Raw genomic sequence first — 26,684 nt, 5'->3', positions numbered from 1 at the left:
ACAACTGATGGTCGCCAGAGGGGAGTGGGGGGAGGGGGGAGGCAAAATGGGTGAAGGAGAATAGGAAATATAGGCTTCCAGCAATGGAATGAATAAGTCATAGGAATAAAAGGCACAGCATAAGGAGTACAGTCAATGATCTTGTAATTGCGATGTTTGGATACAGATTGTAGCTACACTTGTAGTGAGCATAGCATAATGTATAAACTTGTTGAATCACTATGTTGTACACCTGAAACTAATGTAACATTGTCAACTATACTCAAATAATAAATGTAAATATATACACATACACATTTACATTTATATTTGCGTCTGTATCATGGTTCTGTCCACTGAAGGGCCTGGGAGCAGTGAAATCCCAATAGTCATGAGCAGTTACTAATGCCTCGATCTTGGCTTCGAATAACCATTGCCTACTCAAAGAAACAAGGGCTCTTTGGAGACACAGCTGATGCTAGCCCTGGGATGGGAAAACACTAGCTGGGCCTGCAGTATCTTGTCCTGCCCCAAAGCACAAAAGTGCTAAGAATGAGGAGGATGTGGTAGAAAGACACAAGAGGCATTTAAATAGGCTTTTTCTGGCCAAGAATGGGACGGTTTAAGCATCAAAATAAAATGATGGTAACAAATGTTTACCCATTGAATACAACAAGAAACCATACAGATAAAAAAAATGAATGAATAAATAGAAAATTTGACAAGAAAAGGAAGATTTATAAGCTTTCAAAGCACCTCCCCATAAACTACTTATTAACTTACAAAGAGGAAAAGAGTATCTTACAGTCGAGACGCTTGACAGGCACCACCTTAATTAAGGGATCAAAATGAGCGTTATCAGTAATGTAACAAATCAAGATTGTAAGCCACCTCACCGGATGCAGTTAAAAGAAACACAGTAACTCTTTGGGGTTATTTTTTGCCAAAGGTCGATAATCCGATTTTAATTATCAAGAAACATCGGGGGCACCTGGGAGGCTCAGTCGGTTGGGTTATCTAACTTTGGCTCAGGTCATGATCTCACACCTCGTGGGTTTGAGCCCTGCCTAGGCCTCTATGCTGACAGCACAGAGCCTGGAGCCTGCTTTGGATTCTGTGTCTCCCTTTTTCTCTCTGCCCCTCCCCCGTCATGCGCCCGCCCTCCCTCTCTCTCCCTCCCTCTCTATCTCTCAAAACTAAATAAACATTAAAAAAATTTTTAATTAAAAAGAAAGAAACATCAGACTGACCCAAAGCAAGGGGCATTCTATAAAATAACTGCTTGTAATATTCAAAAGAGCCAGGGCCATGAAAGTCTAGACTGAGAAACTGCCTAGACTTGAAAGACACTGCAAAGACGTGACAACCAAATACAAAAAGGGATTGTGAACATAATCTTTTGCTATAAAATACATTAGGAGGACCCCTGGACAAACCCGAATACAGCTTGAGGGTGAGATGGCCGCCATGTATCAGTGTTAATTTTCCGATGTTGATGGTTGCATTGTGGTTCTGGATAAATGAGTGTTCTTGTGTGTAGAAAATACTTATGTCCAGAGGTGATAGGGCATCAGGCTAGAAACTTAATGAGGAAAAGAAGAGTTCTTCTGCTGTTCTTCCAACTTTTTTATGTAAGTTTGTGGTTGTTCCAATATTTAAAAAAAAAAAAACAAAAACAAATGATGAGCGACTGTTCCGAGCCGTGTAACCACCTTCAAGGATAGGGTCAAATTTGCAAGTGCTAGCTACACCTAAGGGAACCGTTTCCTTCCCCCAAGAAAACACTCTGAGTATTTTCAGTTGCTGAATATCAAATGTTTATTCCTTAATTTCCTACTACTGCTAAAATCTATTTCTTGAGTAGCTCCTCTTAAAACAAGTCTTTATTTCATAGAAATTGTATCATTTAATAATCCACTTCGAAATGTCCAGTGCTGAGGATGAGGATGCTTTAGAGCACAGTATGGAAACCAGGCCAGGTGGACCCCAATGAAGGCTGTACTCCCCACGCCAACCCCCCACCCCCAAATCTGCAAACAACTCAGGGAACAGCTCTGCAGAGCCAACAAGGTTGTCCAAGTCAGCTGGAAAAACACCACCAAACTTGATTCAAATTACAAATGCAGTACTGTACTGTACGTATCCATCATTACGCACGCTTACAAGAATATAAGTATGCGTAATGACATATCTGGTCTTACTTTTAAAGTAAACTAGACACAGGCACCTACCAATTTTAAAACTACTGAATAGCCCAACTTTACCTAAGGTTAAAAATGTTGTTGCATATACATTGGCTGCTTCAGAAGCATTGGGCATGCAAACAGGAAGCAGAGAAAATATTCCAGCTAAGACCAATCACATATTATATGTATTTAAGAATCTTTCCAGCCAAATTGCATTCAAAGGAAGACTATCTAGAAGGGCCAGGGCCAGTTTCTAGGAGAAGGAATCCTGCTGATGTTCCCTGGCACATCTGTGCCTCCTCCAAGACCCTGGAGGTACAAATGCAGGCAGATTCACCATGGTCCCCAGGGTGACGTCAGCTTCTGGGGGCAAGAGCAGCTGGTTGTCCTTGGCTCACAGGAGTCTCTTGAGCCTTGCAATTTCACCCAGGTCTGGATGGCTGCTCCAGGCTGATGGGGCCATTTCAACCTGTCAAGCCAGGAGGTCATCTGGGTTATAGTCTGTCAGTGACCTCCAGGAACTACAGCTTTCTACTAAATGGATCATTGGCTCTACCCCCCGGGACAATGTTGGGCAGTGAAAGATGGTTTTGTGGGTTTGTTTGTTTGTTTGTTTGCAATTTTAAGATGACCTATAGAAACAGCCTCGCTTGGAATTAATAGCACCATGAAAACATAGATAATGATAGAAAACAGACTCATACAATAAAGTCACTTCTGATTCTAGGCAATGTTTTCTACCACTAATGTGGTAGAAACAAGTCAACAAAGTAAGTCATTTTAACTGAATTTTGGGAAAATAAGAGGTCTTTCTGGAACAAAAATATTCTTGTAGGGAAAATATAGGCAAATTATATTCATTGGGCTACAATTAAATGTATATAATATGTGTTTTATTGAGCAGCAGAGGGGAAAAATGTAGATAAAGCTCCCTACTCAAGAATGTCTGTCGGAGCACCTGGGTGGCTCAGTCAGTTAAGGGCTGACTTTGGCTCAGGTCATGATCTCACGGTCTGTGAGTTCCAGCCCCGTGTAGGGCTCTGTGCTGACAACACAGAGCTTAGCGCCTGCTTCAGATTCTGTGTCTCCCTCTCTCTCTGCCCCTCCATGCTCATGCTCTTTTTCTCTCAAGAGTGAATAAACATTACAAAAAATTGTTTTTTAACAGAATGCCTGTCAAGTAGTCATGTAGAGTATTTTAAAAAGGAAAACTGAAGGCAGAAGAAGGCATCTAAACTCTTGGGAATAGAGGACTGGGGTTCAGATGTTGGAAAAGAGTACTGTGCACTAACCTATTGTAATAGTACAATTACATGTTGATACCTCAGAAATAAAATAGCTATAATTTCGAAGCACCTTCCCCTACTGTGTGGCTAAAAAGGAATGCTCAGCCCTAGAGGAAGAAGAGGTAGTCTATAGGTGAAGTGCAGAGAGATACTGGCCGTTGGCGGCCCATTTGCTTTGCAGATTCGGTACCCACGGCATCTTTTAAAAATATCTGGAGATGTGTTTGTTCTCCTGGCTGGTGCATTGCTAGAAGCAGATATGAAGATAGGAATTCCATCCCAGTGAGGTCTATTTGTTGAGCACACACGAGCTGGGCTTTCTGTAAAACTAATTGCAAGAGGGTGTTTTTGATAACCCAACAGTACCGAAGCAGCCTTTTAAAACCCCTGTTGACCGATAGTCACTAGTCCAGATTGAACAGAACACCAGCAGAAGATGCATGTACTCAAATCAAGTCTGACTCTCTGTGGTCCAGGGGACGTGGGAATCTTGCGCTTCAAGTCAGAGGGGACCTGGCCCACGTGGTTCATGCCTGGGTGCCACAAAGTTCCAAATTATGAGTCACACCTATAACAAAATGTAGTACAACATTTTTAAAGGCACTCTGTTCCAATTCCCTTCAACAAGTTTGTCCCTTTCATCTGACTCTTGTACACACACATGCACGCACACAGACACACACACCATCCAAACTCTATGCTTCAAGACTCAGCACCAGCTCCATATTTGCCGTGAAGTTTTACCCAGCCTCCTCTTAACTCCTGTAATAAACATGACCTGAACTCTCGACTTCACAACTGAGGACTTTTGACACTATCGTATGATTCTACCCTCTATGTAAACACATCAGCTCTCCCAATGACATTACAGACTGAAGACCAGGACTTGCTTGAGTCTCCCCTCTCTCTACCCAACACAGATCACGTGGCCTGGTACTACTTACATAATCATGCAATAAATACTTGACAGAGGTGCTGAGACATGCTCTGCTTGAACTTGTGTACGCATATTGCTTTCAGAATACAGAGGAGAGACCCATCTACCTTCAAGAAGCTTACACTATGGCCATTTTCAGTGATTACAGTTCGTAGGTGGGATGTGAAATAGCCCGACTCTGATCCCAGCCACAGCTGGGGTAGACACTTCTGTACATGCTGTCCATTCTAGCACAAGAGTCCCACCATGCATTACTCTGCTTTCTGTCTCAGGGATTTCTCTGTAGACTTGGGAGCCAAGCATAGAGCATGGCTCCAGGATGGATGAGGGAAAGTTCGTGGACCCTACAGGCAACTCCAACCCAGTGGGGATGGGATCCACTGGATAAATACCCCACTTGCCATCCTTCAGAAGAACAATTCTTGGAGACACCTGTACACTCCTCAGAGGTTCTGTGGCCTCCAGCTGAGATCTCAGTAATGCAATCTCCATTTGCTTTTCCTTCTTGCCTGTCTTACTCTCCCTGCTCCCTTACCCGTTTTCCCTGGGGTCACATTCTAAATAAACTACTTCTACCCAAGTCTCTGTCTCGGGGTCTGCTTTTTCAGGGATCCAAACTAAAACAGACACATTATAACACACACAGGGATTAAAAGAAAAGATTTTTTTTAATAGGCAAGTAAAGAAATGCATGCTCTTTGTTAGTGACAAAGCTATGGTGGGAAATCTCTAGGGAACCAAAAGAGTCACTGAACATCCTGGGCATCAACTTCTCTCATCCAAAAAATGAGGAGATAGACTGAAGGAGCATTTAGATCCCTTCCCATGCTTTAATTCCATGATTACAGGTGCTGTTTGCATCCTTTTTATACAAGTCCTTTACCACTGAATGGTGGCAGAACTTCGGGGCCTTCTGTCTCATCACATATCTCCTCTCGTCGCAACCTCAAAGGCATAAGACTTACAAATTTTCCACAAGGGATGCTTTAGACTTTCTAGATGCTCCTCAGCTTGATGAACCTCAAACTGACAGTGTTCGCTCTGAATGGGAAAAGTCAAAGGTCGCACCTAACTGGCCTTGTTCAGCCATCCGGGCCCTCTCTCCCTCCACCTTCTTTTCACCAGAATAGCAAGAGCCTCACCAGCTCCTCCTCCTTCCCCTGGTAGCACCAGCCCAGATCTCTCTTCCAAATCTCTGTCCAAAATCCTTCATATACCCCTGCATTTCCCACAGCTCCTTACTCAGCAATTTGTACCTCACTGATCTCCAATAACTGCTTATCAGGTGAATTAGAGAACTTTTTACCAAGGAAGACTTAGAATCATGCTAGCTTTTGAAATACCAATTAGAAAACTGCGGTGATACAATAGTGGTTTTATGGATCCTTTGCTCGTTTATTTTTTAATAGTGGTTTACAAATACATTGTTTGTCTGCAGTGTACTGCAGAAAAGGATAAACTTGAAGTGAAAAATTCAAATTTCCACAGAAAAGACTAAAATGAGGCCAGAGAGACATTTGGCCTTCCTTTAAAATAAGAAATTAAGGGCACATGGGTGGCTCAGTCAGTTGAGCATCTGACTCTTGGATTTCAGCTCAGGTCATGATCTCATAGTTCTATGGGATGGAGCCCCGCGTCAGGCTCTGAGCTGACAGTGCAGAGCCTGCTTGGGATTCTCTCTGCCCCTCCCCTATTTGTGCTCATACACGTGCTCACTTGCTCTCTCTCTCTGTCTCTGTCAAAATAAATAAACTTTAAAAATAAATAAAATAAAAAGTTAAAATTCCAAGCATACTGTGAAGAACACTCTGCTCTACCCAAACCCCCAGATGGAGCCATACCTGTGAGGCCAGGTTTCTTGGCTGTGTTCACTGCTGCCATAAACATGTATTCACTGTTAGGGTCATGCCCACTGGATCGATACTTCTGAAAGAGAAGTCAGAAACATGGTTTGTCAGCTGCTCTTCCTCATCTCCATCCCTGGTCTTTTTTCACTGTTTCCTATTCTTGGTTGAAGTGATATGCGACAAAAGCGTTAGCATGTGGTGTAGGCTCCTGACTTCCAGCTAAGTAGGAGACCAATATGAAAAGGGCTTTAAATAAAAAGACCCTTCTGCTGAATTTCCTCCCTCATTTTTGTTTTTATTCCCTTCTTTTGTAGATTTAGATAGCGAGCCCTATCTCACTCTATTCTTTATCTCTCTTTTTGAATTCCATTCTGGCACAGATACACCCATGGTCTGCCAACTGATACCTGTGTAAAATGCAGAATGGTGTAAGTTCTCTCATTGAGAACCTATATTATGAAAGACTGGAAATAACACCCCCCAGCACAGAGAGATTGTTTTGTCATTGTTGAATTCTCTTCCTAGTTTTTCTATGGTCTTCTTCAAAAACAGTCCTAACAACTTAGCCATGGAAAGAAGTTGGCCATTTACTTCTCAGCTAAGACTGACACCTTATAAGACTTTCTCACTGATTGTTTAACTGACAAGTTGAGTGAAACGAAACTGTTTCATCTTTGTCCTGACTCTGGAAACTTAGAATCAAATTTGCAGCCCATATTTAATGATTCTCAGAAGTCAGAAGCATCTATTTTTATGTTTCAATCTTCGTCCTGACTTTTTGTTTTCTTGGCCCCAATTCCCTTATCTTTTTTGAATAATAATAATAACAGCTCTTTCCATAAGCCCTCAAATCCTTTTTTAGAACGAAGCAGCTATAGAATAAGCTTCTGTTCCAAGTTAGTAGTTAGTAGACCTATCTTATGGAAAAGAAAATGTCTGTTAATCAAATCACTCTGGCAAGAACAGTAGGTGCTTTGAGTAAATAACTACTGATATTCTTCAGGAAAGCAGAGGCGAGAAAAATAGAGACATTGCTCACCTTTTTTGTAAGCCAACAAAGAAATACGCATCCAAAAATGTAGACTACAACAAAAGCTGAACACCCTATGGGTAACCAGAACTTCAGCTGGCAGCAAATCTGTGATTCTGGATTGGAAAGGAGACATGTTAAGGAAAAACTGTGAGAAACAAATCTCCTTTTTGGGTGCCGAATCACAAGTTCTTTTACCAAATTCAAAAAAGTGATTTAATCAAATGCAGTTTGCCTTCATTACAATCATGGAATCCAATGCACAGTATATAACACCATCTCAGTATTATAGCAAGCATTTAAAAACTAAAACCTGAAAGATTCTATGCACATAAATGATTACAAATGTGGTTACTAGGAAGGACTTTTTCTGTCTATATTTTTGTAGAAGACTAAGTAGGAAAAGTAATGGTATAAAACTATGGCTTTCAATCCCCTCACTTGATTCCACAAAACCAACACTAACCAAAACCTTAAGTTTTACATGACTAGAGCCAATGGCCATTAGGCCACAGATTTGGGTAATTGTCGTAAATTTTTTCCTGATTTTTAATGGCCTATGCGTTTTAAAGACAACATGACCTATTTTTTTTCTTTTCTTTTTTGTGTTTTGGAGAGGGAGAAAGACAGTGCGAGGAGGAGGGGCAGAAGAGGGAGAGAGAGAATCTCTAGAAGGTGGACTATGAGATCATGACCAGAGCCGAAATCAAGAGTCAAACACTTAACCGACTGAGCCATCCAGGTGCCCCAACGTAACCTATTTCTAACTCAATAGTGTACGTGATCAAATTGCATATTACTGATTAATACTAATTATTAATAATAATAAATTATCTCTTGCATATTTTTATGATAAATTATTGCCATCAACTGCACCAAAATGAACTCCACAAACGATACTTATTTGCTTAGGGGCACCTGAGTGGCTCAGTGGGTTAAACATCCAACTCTTGGTTTTGGCTCACTCAGGTCATGATCTCACAGTTCGTGAGTTCGAGCCCCATGTCAGGCTCTGCACTGACAGTGTGGAGCCTCCTTAGGATTCTCTCTTTCTCTCTCTCTCAAAATAAAATAAATAAATAAACTTTAAACAATAGTCATTTGCTTAGTTGTTTTCATTAGTGAGAAAAGCTGCTAAATGGGAACGTACTCTTAAGTCTGAAAGATGAAAACAGTGTCTTACCATAAATATTCAAATATTCTCTGCTAATATTCTTCTTCTGAAAAGGAGGAGGATCAAAAATTGACAGTTCGCAGGTGTAATAGCTGGCATGAGAATTGTCCAAATTATACAGGAAAAAGGAGACACTGTCATTGAATAACTGAGTTTGACAGAATTTCAGGTTCTTAATGGACACCGTGTTACCACTTTCTTTTGTCTTAGTGAGATCACAGAGTACTTCCGTCCCTTTTAGCAACTTCATTTTAAATTGCAAGGCAATCTCACTGAATTTGCATGAAATTTGTATGCCTCCATCGTGAAAGGTAAACATCTCGGACTTGGCAGAATCATTGATTTCTCCTGGATAAAAAGGAAGAAAACAAAGCAAAAGTGACATTTTATGAAGATGTTACTCTATTAGTTGTATTTGAGCACAAAATTTATCTCTTCTCTTCATAAAGTCACCTCTATTGCACCAAAATGAAAGAATTTCACAACCAAAAGAACAGGACAACAAATAAAACTCTGCCCTCGAAAATAACCTGACCAGAAATTTGCTTGTTACATATGAGTATATAATATGTAATATATTAAATAATATATTTACACAGGGCAGGCACCATATTATCTGATTATGCTTTTATATTGGAGACAGATGATAAACAAATATGTAGTAAAACACCTGAATTAATGCTAGGAAGGGAGTACTGTTCAAATAAAGGTGGGGGGTTGGGTTCTAATTTTGTTTATAGAATCAAATAATGCCCTTTTGATTTTTAAAATTGAAATTGAAGGAGGATTAGCACTTTGTCAAACAAAGGAAGATTTGGGACGAAATTTGGGGAAAGATGTAACTTACAAAAAAACTTTAAAAAGTGAAAAATAGCTTAAACTAAAAAATGAACAATTATATATAAATATATATTTACACTATACCCTCCTGTCAGAGAGTAAAACAACAGATGAATCATTTTCAAATGATAGAAATGTGTCTTCTCTGAATCTGATCCATTGAGAATTGAATCAAGGTCTGATGACAATGGTAAGGCACCAGATTTTTGTCAATTTCTTTTTCTTTTTTTTTTTTTTTCCAATACATTTTAAGCTTTCTAGGAAGCCAAGGGTATTTTTGAAAGCTACACAGAGGTCACACAAGGAAGGAGCCAAAATGGTTTTAGTCTGGTTGCAGATTCTGAGTTACTGGGTTATAAGTAACTGTTCTCTTCTGTTCCTTTTTCCTTTTTTTTTATATGAAAGTTTCTCACTGAAATTGGGAAAATTATTAGCATGAAAGTTTTTTGCTTAAGTTTTGAAATCTGTCTTTATTCTTAAAGAGAACATAGCAAGTAAAAAAAGAATGTTGAAGGAAAAAAAGCTGTCCAGCCCTATTGTGAAATAGACATACTATCTGTGTATATTTCTCCTCTATCTTCCAGATATACACTTGTTTTATAGACATATTTCTTTGTGTTCTGCTATTGTCACTTAATGATATATCATAAAAGTTCCATTTCTTACATAGTTGTCACAGTCATCCTTTTTAATGACTGTATGTATATTAGGACATAATGTTAATATATAATTTGTTAAAGCATTCCAGTGTTGAATATTAGGGTGATTTTTAGCACTTTGCTTTTATGACCTAGTCAAACTGTTTAAACATGTTATGGCGCTACGTATTGCCATGTTGCTTTCTGAAAGAACTTTAATTTATGATATGACTAAACATGATGCAGGTTGGTTCACCTGCCACAACTCTGCTTGCACTAATTGTCCTAATTTTATTTAAGATTTAGCACAGTTACTTATTTTTCTTAATATCTACAGGCTTTAATTTAGATCTCTTTAATTTAGGTTCCATATTACAAGGGGATAGATTTTCAACTTGGAGATTTGACTGTGAAAATATGCCTAAGTGTTCTAGTGTTTTGGTTATGACCACCCAGATTCCAACAAATTCCCACACCCAAACAACCAAAATTGCTGAACAAAAGGTCTAAAAAATTATTATTAAAAGGCTTAAGAAGGTTTAGCAAAGAGAAGAAATTGGTGGGTTAAATCTGAAGAACCAGAACTCAGAGAGATGAGCAGAGTTTAGAAGTTGCTTTTACTCTGAGTGTTTGCTGTTCTCCCAGGTTCAAATTTTTGTTTTCATGCCTCAACTCCCAGAGTCTTCAAAGTGAGAAACCTAGAAGGCCATCCTCTCCTCAGTAAGTTGGGATCTCAAACGGTTCCCTTCTTGGACTCCAGTTAAACCAGAGGGAAACCAGCTCAAATCACTTCAATGGTCCAGAAAACCTAAATCCTTGAATTTTGTTCAGGGTCATTTTGGATCATTATTACCCTTAGGCTACTGAGAGTAAAAATGCAACTATTCTAGGAAGAAAGATTTACATCGTAGGCCTCAAATCCTATCCACAAATAATATTTAAAAACAATGACAAGCACACCAAAAAAATTAATCAGACATGCAAGGAAACAAAACAAACAATGGACTACAGAAACAAAGCCCCCTTAAAGTCCTATATTTGAATTGTCAGATCCCAAAACAAACAACGGGGCTTACTGCATTTAAGGCAGTAAAAGACAAACTTCTAATAACCTCTGCAAAGCAAAGGAAACTAAAAGAAACAAACAAAAAACCTAATTTGAAAAAGAATCAAATAAAACTGGCAAAATCCATACTATGATTAAAAATTCCATGGATATTTTCAAAGCATATTAGAGCTAAAGAGAGAATTGATGAACTAAAAAATTAGGTTAGAAAAATTATTTGAAGTGCAGTCATCATCCAGATTCAAGAATCCCAACAAATCCCTAGCAGATTTTTTTTTAAATGCGCACATCTAGATACATCATAATGGAAATCCTAAAAGCAGCCATAGAAAAGAGACACTTTACCTTCAGAGAAGGAACTATTAGACTGGCAGGTGATGTCTCAACATCAACAATAAAAAACAAAGTGAAATAGTAAAGGTATGTATAATGAGAAACTTTGGTAAGTGAAGTATGCATGTTGTGATTTCTTGCCTAATGACTAAGAAAATAGAAACAGGGGGCCAGGGTGGCTCAGTCAGTTAAGTGTCCAACTTCTGCTCACGTCATAATCTCCTGGTTCGTGAGTTCGAGCCCCGTGTAGGGCTCTGTGCTGACAACTCAGAGCCTGGAGCCTGCTTCAGATTCTGTGTCTCCCTCTCTCTCTGCCCCTCCCCTGCTCATGCTCTGTTTCCGTCTCTGTCTCTCTCTCTCAAAAATAAACAAACAGTAAGAAAATTTTAAATAGAAAATATAACCTAAATGGATATCACAAAGTTCAGTCTAATGGTTTTACATAAAGGGAAGGAAATGTTGGATCAGGAAGCAAAACCCAGGGGGTAGAAAGGCTTCTGTGTGTTGACAGTGTTTTATTTCTTGAGATGTGGTGATTATGCAGGCAAGGTAGTATGCTTTATAATTATTTATTGTGCACTGATGTTCAGTCTTCTGTATAGATGTCTTGTTCTAGAACAAAAATTTGTAACTATACAGAAGGAAAATAATGCTTGTCTTCATTTTAAAAATAGAGGAAACAATGTAAGCAAAAGGCAAAAGGAAATAACTGATAGCATGGATATATATGCAGTCTACATTAGATTAAAATGAAAGATATTTTCTTGGGGACTTATTTATGTGAAAATAAATTATGCTGCATGACTATTGCTCTGATGTTTAGGACTCTGTATTCTCCTGCAGAGAATAAAATCAGTGGGCTGGTTCTCAGTTTCTTTAGAAATGTCCAGGGCACCGGCGGGGGAAGGGGGAGGGAGGTGGCTCAGTTATTTAAGCATCCAACTTTGGCTCAGATCGTGATCTCACAGTTTGCAAGTTTGAGCCCCATGTCGGGCTCTGTGCTGACAGCTCGGAGCCTGGGACCTACTTTGGATTCTTTGTCTCCCTCTCTCTGCCCCTCGCCTGCTCATTCATTCTCTCTCTCTGTCTCTCTCTCCCTCCCTCCCTCCGTCCCTCCCCCCTCCCTTCTCCCCTCTCCCCTCTCCCTCTCTCTCTCAAAACTAAATATTTAAAAAATTTTTTAAAAATGTCCAGAGCAAATTTTCCCAGGACTTTAGAATGGCAGGAAGTAAACCACAGAGATCTTGGGGCCAAAGTGTCTGTGGCCACCATGTAAACACATAGACATAGATGCCCTATCTTGTATTTCTGAAGATGTTTTGTCATAAGCTTCTCTTCTCTGCCCCATGCCCACACTATGACCCACAACCCAACACAAGATGAAAGGTAATGATCAGCAGTGCAGAGTAGTGGAAGATGCAACGCAGTGATTCCCAAGGAAATGAGAGGAAAATTCTGGCCTTGCCATAGCAAGTCTGTGACTCTGGTACCCCTCTGACTTTGGTCTCTTCATCTGTGAAATAAGGAAGTACTAAAACATCTTCAAGTTCTTTCCAACACTTACTCACTAGGGATCCAGGATCAAAACCTATCCAAAGAAGATTGCAAGATAAGCTATTACTTTGTTGTTGTTCCAATAGTCTTCTCTGTTCCAGAATCTTACTGGGATATTCCAGGGGGGTCACGAGAAATAAATTGAATGAGACTATCTTCCTTGCCTGTGAAAGTGTTTAGGTAGGGCTAAGAAGACTACCTAAGTTTTTCTTGAGTGATAATGCCAAGGATGTGTGCCATTGACATCAGAGGAGTAGCTGGGGATTCCAAAGTGTCATTTCTTCTGGGCACTCTGACTTGTTCACTTTATCATATTTAATCTAGGTGGGCTTTTTATTATTAAAGATAGTGATAAGAAGCCTGACTTATGTTTCTACATAACCAATGCTTAAGCTTTTCATCTGGAAAACCATTTGACAACTCTAAGTCTGCAATTTGAATGTGTTCAATTAAAAGAAGCAGGTATGACATTTAATCAAGTGCTTCATAATTACTTTGGCACTTGTAGAACAGATATGCTTCAGTACCTGATTAAAAATGCTCCTTAGCCTTTGGAGACATGTGAAAAAACACCATCAAAAGGAGATCATTCCTATAACCATGGCTAAAGCATTTAGCGGGTAGGCAGATAATTTAAGGAAAATCAGAATGTATTGGTTTCTTATAACTGCAGAAACAACTAGAATCTTTTCTTCACCCTTCCTGGATCTTCTCATCTCCAGATCTAATATTCAACTGGGAGTGCTGGTGTCATAACACCAATTTTTATAGCCAGTGTTCATTTTGGTTGAGTGTCAGATCTGTTTGATCAGTTCCTCTGCTGTACCAGAAGTTAAAAATTGTGAGAGTTCCCCTCACCAATCTTTCTTCTGTTCTTTCTTCCTTTATCTCAGCTTACTTTTTTTTTTACATACCACTTCTTATAAAATCATCTTCCAAAATCTCCCTTCCCACAGTCTTTGATAAGTTCCTCACCTTCCTCCCTAACATATCATCTCCATCTAAGTTCTCATAGACACTGTCCGTCTGTGTTTCAGACTCCCCAAAACACCTTCTCCTTCACATTTGTGTTTCTTGTAACATGATTCAACCCCCACTCAGCATCATAAACAATTAGACCTGGTAAACTTAGAAATTATACAAGTCCAATTCTTTCTGAAGACGCAGACAGGTTAGATTATTTGTCCACAGGGAATATAACTTCTTGGGTGCAGAAAAGATTCTGGGTTTAATCTACGGTTGAAGTGCCACTAGCAACAACCAAGGGGTGGGTAATGGAAGCAGGCAACCACATGAAGCGAGACAGTGATCACTACAGACTGAGCTTACAGGATCATGTTAAAGTCTGTCTACGGGAAGAAGGCCTAACTTCCTGTACTTCTGTTTTATGTCTGGTTGAGTCTATCCACTGCTCCTGCATCTAAACTTCGACTGGGCCAAACCATATCATCTCTCTTTAGGACTGCAAGAGTCTCCTAACTTGCTGCTCTCACTTCTGCCCTTTTACCATCTATTCTCTTCAGGGAAGCCAGAATGATCTTCTAACATTCACAGAGTGTGTCATTGCCCTGCTTATGAAATATAAATCTCACTTAGAATTAAATTCAACTCCTCAGCCTAGTTTCCATGACCTGCATGACCTACGTAGCTCTCCAACACCATTTTATACCAGTCACTCACTACGCTGCAGTCATACTGCTCTTCTTTCTATTCCTCAAATATAAGAAGCTGGTCCCCTGGGCTTCGAATTTGTTGGTGTTTCATCTAGAATGTTCTCTCCAGTCTTCACATAACTACTACTTCTTTAGCGACCACTGACCACTCAATCCAAAGTACACCCCCCAAGTCATTTCTGTCCTATTACTGAGAGAAAATATTTTTCATTGCCTGAAATAATCTGGTTTATTTATTTACTTATTTATTGTCTGGCTACCCCACTGTTACATCAGGTTTACCCCACTATTTAAAATCAGGTACCTTGTTGATCTCCTTCACCAATCCATCCCAACTATCTACAATAGCATCTGTAGTATGTAGTAAGTCATAATAAATATTTATTAGACACAGAGATGAACTAATGAATATGTAGATTTCGGTGATGTTATAAATCTGGGGCGATGAATAGAATATACAATGTAAGAACCAAAAGGCTCTCAGAAATGATCCAGTTAAGCCTTTCATTTTATATTTACATTTATCAAGCTAGACTTGGGGCAGAAAAGTGAGTATCTTGCTCAGGATTCCATAGCTCATTGCTGGAACATGATCTCATGATTAGCTATGCCATGTTGTCTTTCTTCTAGAAGCAAGTACATGCAAATGTATAATCAAGCATGAAGGGTATCTCCTGAAATGGAATGTCAGATTCTAAAGAAAATTCTCTCTGAGCTCTAAAGAAACAGATTCTTTCTCTTTAAATATCTGCTAGGTTCATAAAGACTTGTTTAGATGATTGATGATTCTCTACAGAGGAGAGGACAAGTTTAAACCTGGTTGATTATTTAGATCCTCCAGAGTGCACAGTCTTTAAAATTGCCCAATGTATGGCCAAGACAGGGGCCCCTGGACCAATGATTCTTCTAATACACTCAGATGTTTCATAACTACAGCATGTTAGTGACTTAGGATAAAACACCATGCTATATCTTTCAGCACTTAATACATTATTTAAAACACAATAGAAATATGTCCTCTTGACTCCGAGTAATGGGTCTTAAAATCTAAATATTAAGTATTAGTTTTTGTTTTGCTACCATATCTGTTTACTTGTTAGTACTCCTGGATTATAAGTACTCTGGAGAACAGGTATTGTGTCTTCTTAATCACATAGACTACCATGTCTAAAGGGTACAACCTTCCCAATAGAGGTTCAAACCTGTTAACTGCTGCTAACTATGATTGTTATAACTTTACTCTTGACATCAGTGGACTAATGTTTCCAAGAGTAAAATCACAGTCCTTACATTAGGTGATTTCTTTAGGTTTTCAAGTTATTTAAGGGATAAGAACATTGGTATCCCCTGGGCGTGGGAACTGTGGAGGTTGTTAAAAAAAACAAATCAGAAGAAAAGATCATTCTCCTGAGAATTGTACTGTGGCTCAGAAGAGTTTATTTGTACGTTTTTGTTTTTTTGTTTTTTTTTTTTAATATCTAAACCATTCCATTTCTATAGTATAAGATGGCCTTACTGGAACCCATCCTGCCAGGACTCCTTGTAAGCAGTTGTATTATCCCCTGTTGAAATCTTTTGGCAAAAACACTTTAGAAAACCCACACAACTGCAGGGGGTGTGAGACAAAACAGTAATTTTATTTCATTCTCCTTAACTCAGACTTCTAACCACAAACCTCCACAAAGGTCTCAGAGCGATAGAAAGATAAGATCTCCTGAGTATGCAATTATTGATAGTGCTTATTAAACATGTTTTCTGTAATCAAACAATAAACTTTAGCTTAGCACGGCACATGAGTGTGACATAAGAGGTGAAGTCCTAAAAACTGCAACGTTTATTTAGGGTTTGTTACATTTTATCTTTTACTAAGAAATGTTGGCATTTAAAAAAAATGCATTTACCACTTTTTTTCACCTTTAATTAAAGTATTGTCATTTTTTACGAGTCTACTGGCTAAAACTTTCAGAATCCTGATTACATATTTTTATACACGCATCATTTCTATACTTACATTACCATTCAAAGGCATCCATACTCCAAAGAAGTGATTGAAGTGAGTAGGGAGGATAAACAAAATAAACCCAATCTGATCTAACTTCCTAACAAAGACAAAAGATGTGAAGAAGTGAGGAGAAAATCAAAAAGCCAAAAGAGCGCATGCGCGCGTGTGTGTGGTGCGTGTGTGTGTGTGTGTGTGCATGTGCGCGCGCACACACACACCACACACACACACACACATATGTGTATTGTTTTTACTCTCCAAGGAAATTTGTTGGGGGGATAAAACAACCCTCGGTCCTCTAAAGTGTGTATCCTATTACAGAATAAGAAAAATATGGAAGAATGATTTTCTTCTAGTAAAAACTTTCTTCATAAAAACAGAGGAATATCAAATATGCTACAAAGCTTTGTCGCAATATTCATGAAGTAACAGTTAAGTTGCAAACAAGTTACTTTCCTAGTTAATTCACTGTCAGTGATTTAAAATTGCCCCACCAGGGAAATTGCATGAGATTAAATTACAAGTCTCTTACACAGAAGGGGAGGGAGAAAGAATTTTATTGGCAACCAAGAATATCCACATTATTTCCCATCCCTCCTTTGGGCACATAGACAAGGCATTGGCTGGGTGAGCTTGTTACACTGAAGGCTCCAGCTTTCCTCTCTACTCTAGTAACACTCACCTTTATCTCAGCCACCCCTTCCCTTGGCTCCAGTCCTTTATCACCAGTTTCCTTTCAACATCTCTATCTGGTTTCCTCTGATAGATCAAGAATAACATTTCCAACCTGAACTCAATATTCACTCCCAAACCCAAACTTTGTCATTTAAGGGAGTCACTAGTCTGACCCCCTTCCTCATACCTCCCTCTCTCTGGTTCTCCTGATCCAATTGGCCACTAAGTCCCGTTGACTTTAGCTCAAGGATATCTCTTGAATTCAGTTGCTTTTCTCTATTTCTGTTGCCAATCCAAGGCATTTTTGTGTCTTCCCTCCTCTGTGGAAGCTTCTTGACTGGCCTCAGCAGCAGTCTCTCCGTTTCCAAATCCATCCTCAATGCTGCTTCCAAAATTGTGTTCCTAAAAAGCATTTCACTCCCCAGCCTAAAGTCTCTATTATATTGTTACTTATGAGGTAAAAAAATCAATTTTCTTAGCATGACACCAGCTCTTTTCACAATCTGTGGACCATATATGGTCCACCTATACTAAATTTTTGGCCATTCTTCTCACATCCTTAAACTATTCCCATAAACTAGAATATCCCGGTACTTCTTTGTCTTCTTAGAAACCCCCATGCATTCTTTAAGAACCATTTTAAATTGGTCCCTGAGACCCCAGACAAAGACACCTATCTCTATGCTCTCAATAATACTTTGTTTACACCAACGTATTTACAACGCATATCATCTTAGATCATAATTATTTTGTCTGTCTTCCTCATTTAACCATGAGCTTCACAAGGATAAGAACTGTAGTATGGTCACCTAAACCATCCAAGGAGCTAGAACATTTTATAAGCTCAATAAAATAAATGAATGCATAGAAAAACATGGAGGCTGAGCATGTTTGGCAAATGTCCTGCAATGGACTGAGGAGAAGAACGAGAAAAGCAGAGCAAGAAATTCTGTTTACTGGAGAATACTTGTTTCCCAGTCCAAAGACAAAGACTCAAACTGAATGCTACCTGGCCAATTCTCTGAAGCCTAATAGGTCTGGAAGTTAAATAAATATTTCAGCTTTCAAAAGTTTCCAAATAATAATACAACAACAATTTATAAGCATTGAGAGTTTCTTGAATACTGTTAAATGCATTACATGCAATACATAATTTGATGTTCATAACAGTCTTTTATGTTGGATTTTCTATTTTAAGGAAACTTTCGTATTTTGAGGAAACAGAGGCTTGAATCACTGGCCCTAAGTTATTGAGCCAATATGTGGTGGAACCATAATATGAACCTAGACAATCTAAACCAGAGCCTGCATTCTTAAGGAGCCTCTTAGTCCAGTAATCTAGTCCAACCCCCTAATGTTACAGAACCTGAAGCCCAGAAGCTAAAGAGACTTGCTGAAAAAAAAAAAAAAAAGAAAAGAAACAAAAAAAGAAGCTTTTAACATTAAACTTGATTGGGAAGTTATGTTTGGATATTTCTTTTCCTTCCAGATGTATCGGGTATATTATCATCCCAAGTACTTTAAGTGCTATTTACATTGATGCCACATATGTATTCTGTGATTTAAAAAGTTATCATATACCAAAAATACCTAAAATAATTTCTTAGATATAAAATTACTTTGTGCTGAACGCATTACTTTATTTTTTTTTTTTAATTTTTTTTTTCAACATTTATTTATTTTTGGGACAGAGAGAGACACAGCATGAACGGGGGAGGGGCAGAGAGAGAGGGAGACACAGAATCAGAAACAGGCTCCAGGCTCCGAGCCATCAGCCCAGAGCCTGACGCGGGGCTCGAACTCACGGACCGCGAGATCGTGACCTGGCTGAAGTCGGACGCTTAACCGACTGCGCCACCCAGGCGCCCCTGAACGCATTTCTTTAAATATGCTCATTCAACAACCATGTGTTAAGCTATGAGCTACCCTGTGTATTTGAATCTGCAACAAAGTCTAGCTCTTTGCTCTGACAAACTTCTTTTATTCTGTAACTTCTCTGCCTGTAGACATGTAAAAACATGGATTCACACATACAAACTTTCGTTATCATTCAACAGGTACAAACAGGAAATAATGTGATATTTTTGTTTTAGACATAGTACAACATAAACACAACTTTTCTTGTGAGTGAACTAGAGGATTTGTTTGTTTGTTGTTGTTTTCCATGAATGGACATTTTGGTGATGAGTCCTAGGAAAATATAAACGTTGGCTGTAAAAAGTTTGATTTCTCAAATTCAAAACAGCTATATTAAAATGATCTCTAATTGCTTGTTGAAAGTGCCATGCCTATGTCAACACAGCTCCGACAAACAAAAGCTTCTATCAGAACTAGTGGTTGACAGAACCAAAATTCGTGAGTCTGTCACTGGTCCCTAGAGTCAACTTGATTTTTCTTAGTGTTGCCTCATGCAAAGTAGAAACAGGCATCAATACGTTATATGTGACCCAGAGGAGGACCATATCCCCAACATCTGACTCTCTTTAAACTTGGAAATCTTGGTCTGTTTTGATCAACCTTACAGGCTAAAGCAATGAAAAAAATCATGTTTTGACTAGCAGTTTTCATTTGTGTTGTATACTTTCTAAATACTTAAGTTCTACTTTCCAAAATATAGTTTTGAATTTTTTTAAATTTTTTAATGTTCAGATTTTGAGAGAAAGAACAGGGGAGGGGCAAAGAGAGAGGGAGACAAAGAAGCAGGCTCCAGGCTCAGAGGGCTCTGAACTGGCAACACAGAGCCCAATGTGGGGCTTGAACTCACGAACTGCAAGATCATGACCTGAGCCAAAGTCCGATGCTTAACCGCCTGAGCCACCCAGGTGCCCCTAGTTTTGAATTTTCATAAGAAGTCTTCAAATGCCAAAGGTCCTATTTTACTTAGGATGACCAAAAAGTGCCATTTGAAGGACTCAATTTATTAGAATAGCAATAGCACAGATGAGCCTTTAATGAGTAAATGTGGCCCTTTCCTTGGGTATTAAAAGGCTACAGATGATTTTTATTTACAAAGTTTAATAAATCCTTTTGCATAGAAATTTCCTATCCTTAAGCTACGAAGGTAGCATAAGTTGTGGGTTTTGCTGAGTTTACAACTGCGAATATTGAGGCCATTTTTTTTTTTTTAAGTCAAACAAGTTTATACACCTTACAGTGAGCAAAACCAAAACGAGAATCAGGCCCTGTCTACACACCTACATTCTGTTTCTACCAAGAAATGGGAATATGCTGTTAGCAATTTAAAAACTATGCTATTCCACTTCATCTGAGGGGGTTGCCAATAACAATGAGAAATTAGGAAAGCCACTGTGTTCACTATGGCTGAAAAAACACGGCACTCAAGATCGTACATGAGAATAATAGATATTCCTAGAAAGAAGAGAAAAAGACAAAGAAAAAGATATGATTAAACTATGGGGAGAAAAATAGCCCTGAAAATTTAAAAAAAAAAAACAAAAAACCAAAACAAAACCCTCAAGTCTACAGATTGAAAAGGCTCACTCAGTCCCAAGCGATATTAATGAAAATACTCAGAGCTAGGCATGCCCTGGCAGAATTCCTGAATTCCAATATTGAAATAAATAGCATACAAGATCCTAGAGATTTTTTTAAAGTTACTTACAAATGAGCAAGAATCAGAGTAGCATGGAACTGTTCACCTGTAACCCTAGAAGCCAGCGGACAGTGGATGGGGATCCACAGAGAATTCAGAGAAAAGACTTCAGTCCAGGAATCCTATTCCCAGGAAAGATATTGGTCACCCATCAGAGTTAAAGAAAGACTTCTTTACCCGTGCTGGAATTCACAGAGTTCGAGGTATCTGCAGAAAATGATAGAAGTCTTCTAATCACTGTATCAAAACAGAGATCACAAGACAGGAGCAGATGGCAAGAGGGGTGCTGGCACTGAAAATAGGTGAAGGAAGTGTGAAGAAGAGATCCTTAAAACAGACAAGAAATACTGTAAGAGGAAACCTGGCAATGATCTGCAATTATTATTTCAAAGCCCAAGATTGGGGCGGGGTTGTGCTAACTGGACAGCGTGAGAGTGGGACGGGAAGAACCTTCAGGAGTTCTCAGATCAATGGGGAATGTGGAGTCAGCACATCAGGCAAGGCCATTGTCATTATTTTAATCCAATAATAGGCACTCAAGATGCTCTAAACATAATGACTACTCAGTTAAGAACTGTAGTGAACCTTCCAAATTACAGAAGCAAAGAAGGAAGTTAAAAGAAACTTAGTTAAAAGGATACAACAGCAAAGGAAAAGAAATAGAAATAAACAGGACAATGAAGGGATAAAATCAAGTGTATCAGATTTTCAGGCTCATCACACTGACTGGGAGTGGCCTGAATTCATCAATGGGGAAAAAAGTCAACAATCTGGGTTTTGAACACTCCAACATGACTACTTGAGGGGGTTGTGGGAGGGGCTGAAGGTCAGCTCGGATCAGCAGGCTTCTCTCTAATCTCAGGGGGGAGCCCGTCTGCAGGCAGCAAAGGGCTGTTTTTCCTGAGGTGATGGAATTCAGGGGTCACAGATTGGATGCCTTGGAATCAACAGCAAGGCTCAACTTGCACCTGAGGGTTATCCTCCCAGCCACTTCCCAGAACACATCATGAGACATGCACATTTATTAGGCACCATCTCACATCCATCATTCCCACTCAGGTACAGCATCCACGCTGCTTTCAGAGTGGTCTTTCTGAAATCAGAATTCATAAGCTCACCCACATGGTTCTCACTGCTCATAAGGTGTAGAAAGAGGGTCTTCCAAACCCAGGTAGAGGTTCACGTTTTTTCCAGACCCTTTTACAACAAGGAGCTTCCTATTACTCCAGAGTCACAAGATGATGACTTTGTTAAATTTTACACTGAGATCAATGGTTAAGACTAGAAATCACTGGGGCACCTGGGTGGTTCCGTCGGTGGAGCGTCCAACTTTGGCCCAGGTCATGATCTTGCGGTTCATGGGTTCGAGCCCCACGTCAGGCTCTGTGCTGACAGCTTGGAGCCTGGAGTCTGTTTGGAATTCTGTGTCGTCTTCTCTTTCTGCCCCTCCCTGGCTCGTACTCTGTCTCTCTCTCTCTGTCTCTTTCTCTCTCTCTCAAAAATAAATATTAAAAACATATTTTTTTTAAAGACTAGAAATCACCAAGGTTTCCAACCTATTAACTCATCAACCAAATGCAAACCTGAGAATTTCTCTCCTTTTAAAATTTGTTATAGCTCTTGCTACTTCAACAAATGAGGAAAGAATGTGAAATCTGGAGTCAGGTATATTTTGTGTTGTAATCTTGGTTCTGCCACTAATTACTATGTAACAAATCACTCAGCCTTTCCTGGTCTGAGATTCTTCAAACATCACCTGAAGATAAGAATACTCCCCCTTTTTGTGGGATGAGAGAGCCTAGTTAGTTGGGAGGATTAAAAATATGCCAAAAGAAAAGACCTGCAAGTGCTTGGCATACTTCTTTTAGGCTCTTAAGAACCGTTTGGTGCTAGATATATGCAGCGTGATGGTATTTTGAACATGGAGACTGTTAGCAACTTAGAATCTCCATTTAGTCATTCACGCCTGTTTTGCCGCCTGTCAAACCAAAAAATGGCTTGTCACATGGCATAGTGTTCTGTGTGGTAAGAGTGAATTCTGGTATTATTCCACTAGAGCTTAAGATGAACATCGTTCTAGAAGCACAATTTCTTTACCAGCTTAGTCTAACAACTCGATTCACCCTTCCATAGAAATAACACGATTATTAATTCAAGTATCAGACTGATAATAAGCACATTATCAACAACTCTAAGGGCCCAAGTGGGTTTAACATACTGGGGTTCATTTGGGCAGTACAACCCTTTCAATGACTTGAGCCACTGTTGTTGGAAAAAATCCAAAATTCTTTAAAGGGCCCATATGGTCTCAATGGTCTCAATGGTCTGCTCTCTGCTCTCCTTTCCAGCATCATCTTCTACCTTCCCAAACCCCTCTCCTTCAGGCACATCTACCTTATTCCAGTTTCCTGACCTTAATTCATTTCCTCTTGCTACAGCTCCTTTGCACTTCTTTTCCTGGTATGGAATCTTCTTCCTCACTCTCATACGATCCTCCCCATTTATTCTTATCCTTCCAATCTTAATTCAAGTGCCACGTCCACAGAAAAGACTTGAACATTGCTTCCAAACCCCACCTCCGTATCTACTCAGTCTAGAGAGGATTCTTTGTGACATCCTCTGAATTCTGGCTATGGTGATCACTAATTCATGGGATTACTGGATTAACGTCTCAGTCATTCAGTTAGCGTCATGAGAGCAGGGGCTGATAAGGGTTTGCTCATCATTGTTCACACAGCAGCTCGCACGGTACCTCCTGCCTGGCAAGTGCTTGATGCTGCATGAATGAATAGATGAGTGAATGAGTGAATGGATAAATATCCATTCCAAAGCTATTCATTTGTTGTTCAATAAAAGATTTCACTGGGTTGTGGAAAAGGCCTTAAAAACAAGCAAGTAGTCCCAAGCTGGCTTCGGAACTTGTAAGTAGACTCTGATTGTTCACTCCTCAGTCCTCGTTACTTAAGAGCATTTGGGCCACCTTGAACTACCACAGGATGAAACATTTGACCAATCCACTTATGCTTTTTAGTTTTTTGGAGAGAAAAGTAAAATCTATTTCTTTGTACAACTGCAACATTTATGTCTAGCTAGATAAGATTATACCTACTAAATTTCTGCCTTCACTTTCAGTGTTAATAGAACTTTCCAACTTAATGTAATTTCACTTTGCTTTTGCCAACCTCAAGAATCAGAGTGAAGGATAAAAGTATTACAAAAATGTACCAAGTTAAAAGCAGCAGAAACCCGTTTATTAATTTAGTTGTGGGTAGCATTATTTAAATCGTTCTAACAGTCTGACATATGCCATCTAAGAGAGAGAATTGAGGACGTTAGAATGGTCGTTTGTTTTTCCTTAATGTCTCCAGAGGCTAGGGAGTCTTTTTACATCATCCACTACTCCTTGGCCTTTTCGAGGGACCCTGACGCTTAGCATCAAATAAAACCTCTGTGGCAGCCTGTGGCATATCTGACACAAGATCACCCAGATAAGATGAAAATCAAAATCCTTTTTTTTTTTTTTTCAAAGCCCTTCCATTTTATTTTCTCCTTCAAAAAGAATTCCCAGTCCAAATGCCAAGACTATTTTATTTTCATTCAGTTGACACAAGTCATTTTGCCTTTCATCTTTCTCTGAGAACAGTAAGCCACTCTTCGACTTGATCCACTCACAGGTAACTCCAAGCAGGTAATTTAAAATTTTAATGGTCGGATGAAACCTTTTTCTTCATCTTAAAACACAATATCAAAGGAAGCGGTACAAACTCCACGCTCTCAGCAGCTGCACCGCCACAGACACCCTGAGCCCAAGTGCTTGGGGCTCTTCTGTAATTGTTGCTGCTTTCAAAACAAAAACAACACAACACAACACAAAAACACAAAAAACAAACAGAAACCCCTTCTATTTGGCGCCTGACTTTTCCTACCTTTGGTTTCTCTTCATGTTCATTTGAATCATAACTTAGTGAGAAATATTAAATGGGCCACTTACCTGTTAGGACTTCAACTTGAAAGCAGAAGAGAAGGAAATAGCAGAGGTCTAACTTCATGTTTGCCAGAAACAGATACAATCCTCCCCGGTGTTCAAAGCTGACAGTGAATTCATGTTCTCAACTGTTTTCTATTTGCTGGAAAGGAAGTGGGTTTTGTGAGGGTTTATGTAGTGTCACACTTACCATCAAGGCAAGGAGGTGTCTCTCTCGATTGATGTCAATGGCTATTTGAGAGGCATTACTGCTTATGGGGTTCAGCTTAATCCATGGATTGCTGATAATTTTGAGAACAGACTTTCCCCTCATCCTGGCTCCAATAAAACCAGAGACAGAGACCATGCTTATTCTCAGAACCACCCTACTCCACTGATCAATAGTTATTAGGCGGGGCGCCTGGGTGGCTCGGTCGCTTAAGCGTCGACTTCGGCTCAGGTCGTGATCTCGAGGTCTGTGAGTTCGAGCCCCGCGTCAGGCTCTGTGCTGACAGCTCAGAGCCTGGAGCCTGTTTCGGATTCTGTGTCTCCCTCTCTCTCTGCCCCTCCCCTGTTCATGCTCTGTCTCTCTCTGTCTCAAAAATAAATAAACGTTAAAAAAAAATTTTTTTTAAATAGTTATTAGGGAAAACAGGATGTGAAAATAGCCACATGATAAATAGCCTATTTTTTGACACCTTTCTGTCTTGTGTTACTTGCTCCAGAGATAGAAAGCCTTTGAAACACGACAAACAATAAAGGAAATTATTACAGAAATTGAAATAAAAGATATATCTGGAAGAGGAGCGACAGAAGGGTCTGACAAATGCTTATATCACATTCACTGTAGATTGTAATTCCCCAAATGATGGATCACATGTTAATCCAACTTAAACCCTGCTCTGCGTATTACAGCAGTCTGTAGAAACCAGAAATTCTGTATCGATAGCCCCAAATGAAAGCAAGAAAGTTGAAAAGCCTACCCGTAGTCTCTCCATCCCTGTGGGGAGATAGAACAGATAATAACAACAACAATAATAATTATTATATAAATAAGGAGATTTTTATGTATGTAAGTGTTTATATGGAATACTCCTCTTAACACAAAACATGTACAAAACTAAATGTAAAATAATACAGATGTAATATGTATAAAACATAGAATATAGCTAACATTACATTAATCTGGATTATTTATGTATGTGTGTTTATATTATGTGTTTTTAATGTTTGTTTATTTTGAGAGAGAGAGAAAGCACAAGCAGGGGGAAGGGGCAGAGGGAGAAAGAGAGTATCCCAACAGTGCAGAGCCTGATGCAGGGCTTGATTTCACGAACCATGAGATCAAGACCTGAGCTGAAATCAAGAGTTAGGTGCTTAACTAACTGAGCCACCCAGGCGCCCCTATATTATGTTTTATACGTGTATTAGTTCATTTAATCCTCCTAATCCTTCTGTGAGATGGGGACTACTAATCTGCCATTTTACAGATGAGAAAAACTGAGGCACAGAGTTATAAAGTACCGGCACAAGTCAGATAGGAAGTGGCAGTGCTAGGATTCGGAGAGTCTGGCTCCAGAGTCCTCACTCTTGATCAGTGCAAGTAGAGCCATCCAGGCCACAGCCTGCTGAACCATCCAGAAGTCTGAACCAGCTTCCAAGATGCTGGATCCAGGCTGGGTTTCTGGGGAGTAACGGGGCAGGATCCACTCTCAGCCTGCAGAGGTGACAGCCAGGTGAAAGGCTGAAGTCAGTAGGTCAGGGCAACCAAGATTTCAGTCCAATATCCAGGCTTTGAAGCAGAACCAAGGTTTGGTGCTACAGAGGAGCAACTAGGGATACCCGGCCAGACCCAAGGGATTCCAAGGGTAAGGTACGAGGCTGATC

General features: G+C 39.5%; 1 protein-coding gene across 1 annotated transcript; it reads right to left on the bottom strand.

Moving 5' to 3' along the window:
* Window positions 1–1,772: 1,772 nt before the first annotated feature.
* ICOS (inducible T cell costimulator) lies at window positions 1,773–24,975 on the bottom strand. Its single transcript, XM_025929737.2, has 5 exons — window positions 24,825–24,975; window positions 8,449–8,787; window positions 7,275–7,381; window positions 6,230–6,314; window positions 1,773–4,019 (listed from the first exon to the last, which is right to left on the bottom strand). Exons 1-5 carry the CDS (start codon window positions 24,880–24,882, stop codon window positions 3,979–3,981), a joined length of 630 nt encoding a protein of 209 aa, XP_025785522.1. The 5' UTR covers window positions 24,883–24,975; the 3' UTR covers window positions 1,773–3,978.
* Between the last annotated feature and the right edge of the window lie 1,709 nt (window positions 24,976–26,684).

This window comes from Puma concolor, chromosome C1 (genome assembly GCF_028749965.1).
Source record: "Puma concolor isolate L17-30 chromosome C1, mPumCon1.1.hap2, whole genome shotgun sequence".
NCBI lineage: Eukaryota > Metazoa > Chordata > Mammalia > Carnivora > Felidae > Puma > Puma concolor.
The sequence above is the reverse complement of the archived record's forward strand: the minus strand, read 5'-3'. Positions and strand labels throughout refer to the sequence as shown.

Coding starts and splice junctions, on each gene's coding strand:
- ICOS (XM_025929737.2), bottom strand. CDS start 24,882: ATGAAGTTAGACCTCTGCTATTTCCTTCTCTTCTGCTTTCAAGTTGAA. Junction 8,788..24,824: donor TCAAGTTGAAGTCCTAACAG/GTAAGTGGCCCA, acceptor CTTTTTATCCAG/GAGAAATCAATGATTCTGCC. Junction 7,382..8,448: donor AGAATATTTGAATATTTATG/GTAAGACACTGT, acceptor TTTCCAATCCAG/AATCACAGATTTGCTGCCAG.